This window comes from Gossypium arboreum, chromosome 1 (assembly GCF_025698485.1).
Source record: "Gossypium arboreum isolate Shixiya-1 chromosome 1, ASM2569848v2, whole genome shotgun sequence".
In the NCBI taxonomy this organism is placed as follows: domain Eukaryota; kingdom Viridiplantae; phylum Streptophyta; class Magnoliopsida; order Malvales; family Malvaceae; genus Gossypium; species Gossypium arboreum.
This window is the reverse complement of record NC_069070.1, coordinates 2,426,311-2,431,596: the sequence shown is the minus strand read 5'-3', so window position 1 is coordinate 2,431,596 and position 5,286 is coordinate 2,426,311. Positions and strand designations below refer to the sequence as shown.

The 5,286-nt window shown below is 37.2% G+C and overlaps 2 protein-coding genes across 3 annotated transcripts; one reads left to right on the top strand and one right to left on the bottom strand.

Moving 5' to 3' along the window:
- Positions 1-660: 660 nt before the first annotated feature.
- On the top strand, positions 661-3,372 carry LOC108483381 (ATP-dependent Clp protease ATP-binding subunit CLPT2, chloroplastic). Of its 2 annotated transcripts, none has more exons than XM_017786748.2 (5): positions 661-925; positions 1,027-1,065; positions 1,157-1,266; positions 2,472-2,651; positions 2,883-3,372. In XM_017786748.2, the coding sequence occupies exons 1-5, from the start codon at positions 702-704 to the stop codon at positions 3,038-3,040; spliced, it is 711 nt and encodes a 236-aa protein (XP_017642237.1). In that variant the 5' UTR covers positions 661-701; the 3' UTR covers positions 3,041-3,372. The 2 variants fall into 2 exon arrangements, with proteins under 2 accessions (XP_017642237.1, XP_017642236.1); XM_017786747.2 differs by having other exon boundaries at positions 2,880-3,372.
- On the bottom strand, positions 2,980-4,983 carry LOC108483380 (protein DETOXIFICATION 56-like). Its single transcript, XM_017786746.2, has one exon. The coding sequence runs from the start codon at positions 4,981-4,983 to the stop codon at positions 3,502-3,504; it is 1,482 nt and encodes a 493-aa protein (XP_017642235.1). The 3' UTR covers positions 2,980-3,501.
- Between the last annotated feature and the right edge of the window lie 303 nt (positions 4,984-5,286).

The following is a 5,286-nucleotide window of genomic DNA, read 5'->3' as shown; positions in this document are numbered from 1 at the left end:
AAGCTAACACCTATGGGCTTTCCTCACGTAAGCCCAAAGAATATAGTTTGTGGGCTTTCTTTTAGGATCCAATCTCAGCTCAAATCCATTTTTGTATGATATTTATTTGTACCTCTCCTATGCTAAAAAGAAATTAGAACACAAATTATTAAAGTATTTATATTTATATAAATATTAAAATACTTTACACATGCTTATAATTAGAGTTGTTCAAATAGTAACCAAACTGAATTATTATTAATTGAACTATTCGAATGTAAAAATTTTAATCATTAATCGAATTGAAATATTTCGATTAATTTAATTAATTGAAATTTATATATTTTTATTTTTGATTAAAATAAATATAATACATATAAAAATACATATAAATTGATGTATTTATTCCTTTAAATATACATGATTAAATTAAAATTAAAATTTCAAGTATATATTTGAATCATAATTAGAGTTTTACGTGTATAATTACACCAAATTAAAATTTATATATATAATTGTAGGTTAAATCAAAATTAATGAATAATTTTAACTGTGGTAAAATATTAAAATTGATGTACAAGTTGAATAATTGCTTTTATTTTTTGCCAATTCGGTAAATAGATGGGCATGGAAACGATGCCGTTTCAGTTGTTTTTAACCCACAAAATCTTGCCTATCCAAACTCGGCACTCATTTTCTAGTTTCTGGATCAAAGAAAAAAAATGGCAGCTGCCCGCTCTCTCTCAAATCCATCTTCCACCACCTCACTAATTTCCCAATCCAGAAACCAATCAAAACCAACTTCTCCTCCTTCATTTCTAAAGCCCCACAGTCTACAAAGTCCATGGCTTGGCTTCAAAATTTCCTTTCAGCCATCAAAAACCACACGCTATTTGCCCAACCATCGCCCCATCACTGCAACTATCTCCTTAAGTCTCCCCACTTCGTAAAATCCTCATTTTTCTTATCTTTTCTTCATTAACTAAGCTGCAATATCTTTTTTATTTCTGGGTTCTGTTTTTTCTAATGTATTTTTTATGGTTTTAGGAAAACAGATAGGGTTGCTTCAGCTGGGAAAGTTCCCAAGTAAGTTCAGCTCATTTGGTTTTTTTTCCATGTACATAAATCTCATACCTTTTTGTTTTTTGTTTTTATTGAGATAATGAGTAAAATACAGATGGTCAAGGAGAGCGATAAAGTCATTTGCTATGGCTGAATTGGAAGCTAGGAAACTCAAGTATCCAACTACTGGAACTGAGTCGTTGCTCATGGGCATATTGATTGAAGGTAATCACATTTTTTGCTACCCATTTCCATTTAAAGCTCTTGTAACAGTCCCAACAGGGAAGGGGCAATGTGTGTTAATTGATAATGTTAGTCAATTTTGAAAATGAGAATCAGTTATTGAGAAGTGAGCTACCGTGAGTCAATAGGATGCAAAAGCTTGTTGTTAGCATGGTTTCCATCAAGCAAATATGTAATATGTTACGTTTTACCACTGCCTTAGTTGGTAGGTACTAATAACAGACTTGCATGATAAGCAAGCGCTTTTGGGCTATAAAGTTTTGAGACATCTTTGTCTTCTGGGTGGTCAATTAAATAAGAAACCTTTTCTCTCTTTACAGCTTGAAGCTGCCCCATTGATTTAGTTTCTAGATTCGTATTTCCCTGTAATGCACTGCAACAGCACTATTTCTCTTTCTTGTGGGAGTAGTATTTGATTTTTTTCATGTTGTTAATTGTTTTCAAATTTGTCATTAGTTTCCTTCTCTTAATGGTGAATAACATGTTAGAAGTAAAAGTATAACCTTTCTGTGAATGGGAATATATTTGTTTAATTGTAGTACTGTTAATGGTGAATAATATACCAACAAGTGTTGAGTGCAATGATAAGGCACATTGCATTCCCAAGGAGAGAACGTAGGTTTAAATCTTGGAGATGATATTATTGGGAGGGGCAGCCTCCAATCCCGGTCACGGACCGTAAAATGGACATGGAGGATACTGAAAAAAAAAAATGGTGAATAACATGTTAGAAGTAATAGTATGTACATGGCTGGGGCAGTACAAGATGGGTCCTCTGCAAAATCATTGTTTTTAGTTTTCTTTTTGTGGAACAGAATAGAAGTTTTTCAAAGACGGGAAAATCAAGTGCTGGATTTCATTTTGTTGTCAATTTTATTATCAGTTGTGTTGGAAAATCCCTGTACTTCACCAATATCTGTACCTTTAGTGAAGTGACTAGAAAATTAGGGCATGTTTGTGAGAACATTGTGAAAGTGAAAGAATATGCAATTGCTAATTTTGATTTGGCTACTGTATTCAGGGTTGCATAATGCCCGTGTTCAAAGTTCATGCATTTCTCATACGTTACAGTTTGGGTCCTTTTGGAATCCATCTTTGCAATTTAAAAGTATTCATCAGATGTTCTAAAAACTCGTAATTCTGTAAATGTTATACCATGCCATACTTGAAGTTCATTTGCTGGGCAGGAACTAATCTGGCTGCAAAATTTTTGCGTGCAAATGGTATCACTCTTTTCAAGGTTCGTGATGAGACAGTCAAATTATTAGGAAAAGGTGACATGTTCTTTTTCAGTCCTGAGCATCCTCCTTTGACAGAAGATGCTCAAAGGGCACTTGATTGGGCTGTTGATGAGAAACTAAAATCTGGTAAGTTTCCAGTTTTTTTTAGTTCTTTTTATAGCAGAATTTGTTTTTTCTTTAAGGTGCTCAAGTTTACGAATCAGTTAAACAATTACAAGATATGGGATAATGATATATCTGATTCTATTAATTTCTTATTATAACTTCATAAAGTACACTGAACAAGAAAAAGCAGTAATATGAATTCCTCAGTTTTCGTTATTCCATACTTGATGTGTTTTATTCTTCAAATAGCAGGTGGTGATGGGGAAATTACAACAACTCATTTGCTTCTTGGCATTTGGTCTGAAGTGGAATCACCTGGTCACAAGATATTGGCAGCTCTTGGCTTCAATGATGCCAAATCTAAGGAGCTCACTTCTATGAGTTCTGAACCTGAATCTGTAGATGGGTAATACATGTCATTGGTACTCATTGTGAGATGTAATTATTCTCGTTATTCGAATGATGAATCCATCCTTCGAATGATGTTGCTTGTCATGCCTATCCATTCACTCATAAAAGTTAAAAAAGAACCTGGTATTTTGCTTCCCTGTTTAGCTTGTTTGTTTGAGCTGTATGCTGGATGGACATATGAACATGATCATCGTTCTCCAGCATTTAAAGAAAGGTGCTGAATTCTTCAAATATTTGTTTGCAACATTCTTCAAGATCATATCAAGTTCTTCATATGTAGAATTTAGGCTCATCAAAATAGGCCTGAATGATAATTCACGTGGATTAAAAATTCCTCTGTATTACACTTAATGGCTGAAAGCAGATTGGAGATTGGTGTTAGTGTCTATGTTATGCTGTGTGGCTTGCTTTGAAGCTCTAACAATCTTATCATCTTGTGGTTTTCATACTTCGTTGTCATTTACCTTGTTAACTGTTTCCAGATTCCCTCAGAGGCAAGTATATGTGCCTTATCGGCTTCTTCATGCCACCTTATTCTCACTACCATCATCAACAACAATGCCAAACATGTTGCCATCCCAACTAAAAATCCTAGCAATAACCCGCTCAGTCCAAGTGCAGCTTTGAAGGCCAGAACAACACCCAACGGTAAAGCTAAGAGATAGAAGCCCCCAAGATTGGCATACATCGCCAACCATGGTCGAGCTGTTCCACGAACAATTCCTCCACAAACAGCTAAGGGGAAGTTTACAACTTCAATCACTGCCATTAGCAGCATCATCTTTTTCACTCCTCTTATGATCCCTTTTTCATGGCTGAATAGAGGAGCCCAAACGCCTCTTGCACCCACCATGACCAATGCCCCAAAGCAACCAGAAATTGTGCTCACTGCAAGTGATACGTATGCTGACTGGTAGGCTGCGACAGGCTGGTTTGCACCGAGCTCATTTGATACACGAGTGGATGCACATGTGGCTAGTGACAACATCACAGAGTAGAGCAAGTAGTCGAAGTTCAGAACGATAGCAATCACTCCGACTGCCTGCTTGGCATTTCGTAGCCTTCCGGTAAGCAAGACCAAAATCTCATAGCACCACCATTCAAGGCAGGTGGTAAGACAACATGGTCCACTAAGCTTGAGCAGTCTAAGCCAGTCTTCAACACGTTGATCCCACCATCCTCCCTCATTCCATTTCCCTCCCTTTCTATTCTCTTTCACCACTACATACAAGACTAGAAGGATTGCAGCTATGAGATCACTTATCCCGATTGCCATTGAAACCCCTTCAAGACCCTTAGCTTTTGCAAGAAAGATATTGATGGGGATGTGAAAAGCAAGCGCTAAAGCCGAGCTAAACATAATGGGGATTGTTATGCTTTGAGAGCTCAAATAGGCCTTGAGAGGGCATAGGAATGAAGTGACAACCAAATCAGGGAGAAGATAGAAAAGATATGTCTTTGCAACCGCTGAAATGTCTTCTTTTTGGCCAAAATGGATTAGAATTTTATCAACATGAAGCCATAGGAAAGAAACAGGCAGTGTTATTAACAGTAACAAGATTATGGCCATCAAAAGTGTCTTGTGAAGGAGCCTGAAGTTTTTAGCTCCAAAAGCTTGCCCACACACAGGTTCCATGGCGCCACAAAGTCCATTGAGGACGGAGAAACCTGTGACATTAGCAAAGGTGAAACCGAGTGTGCCACCAGCTAACTGGAGCTCCCCAAGCCTGCCTAGAAAAGCTGTAGTCACCGCGATCTTCACAAACCAGGTTAAGTTCATGGCCACCAATGGAAGTGCTAGTCCTCTCTGTATTTTCAGCTCTGAAAGCATTATCTGCATTAGGTTGGCCGGCCATTTCTTGGTGGGATATGAAACTGAAGGTGACTGGGATGGTTTATCAGTTGGGATCTCTTCCACTCTTGATGTTGCAGTTGCAGGCATTATGGAAGAAAATTGGTGGGGTTGCTTCAAAATCCGAATATATAAGATGGGAAATCTGGTTTCTTAAATAAGAATGAATTGAAGGCTTAGTGTCTGCTAGTGCACGAGTTTTTTGTGAGGGTATCGGTTTCTGAAGGAGCAAATAAGGTGCCTATTTGTTGCAAGTTCGTAACCTCCAATTAATGAAAAGAGAGTTGGGCTGTTGATTTATAGTGCGTGATGATAAGGCAAAGTTGCAAAGGACAAATCACCTTCATATCTCGTGAGATATTCGTTTCACTGGTTTTTTTCTTTCCTTAGAAT

What these genes read in the sequence shown, in the direction of transcription:
- LOC108483381 (XM_017786747.2), top strand. Translation starts at nt 702, where the DNA reads ATGGCAGCTGCCCGCTCTCTCTCAAATCCATCTTCCACCACCTCACTA. An exon ending in TCCTTAAGTCTCCCCACTTC is followed by an intron (nt 926 to 1,026) that starts GTAAAATCCTCA and finishes TTATGGTTTTAG; the next exon opens with GAAAACAGATAGGGTTGCTT. An exon ending in CATGGGCATATTGATTGAAG is followed by an intron (nt 1,267 to 2,471) that starts GTAATCACATTT and finishes TTTGCTGGGCAG; the next exon opens with GAACTAATCTGGCTGCAAAA.
- LOC108483380 (XM_017786746.2), bottom strand. Translation starts at nt 4,983, where the DNA reads ATGCCTGCAACTGCAACATCAAGAGTGGAAGAGATCCCAACTGATAAA.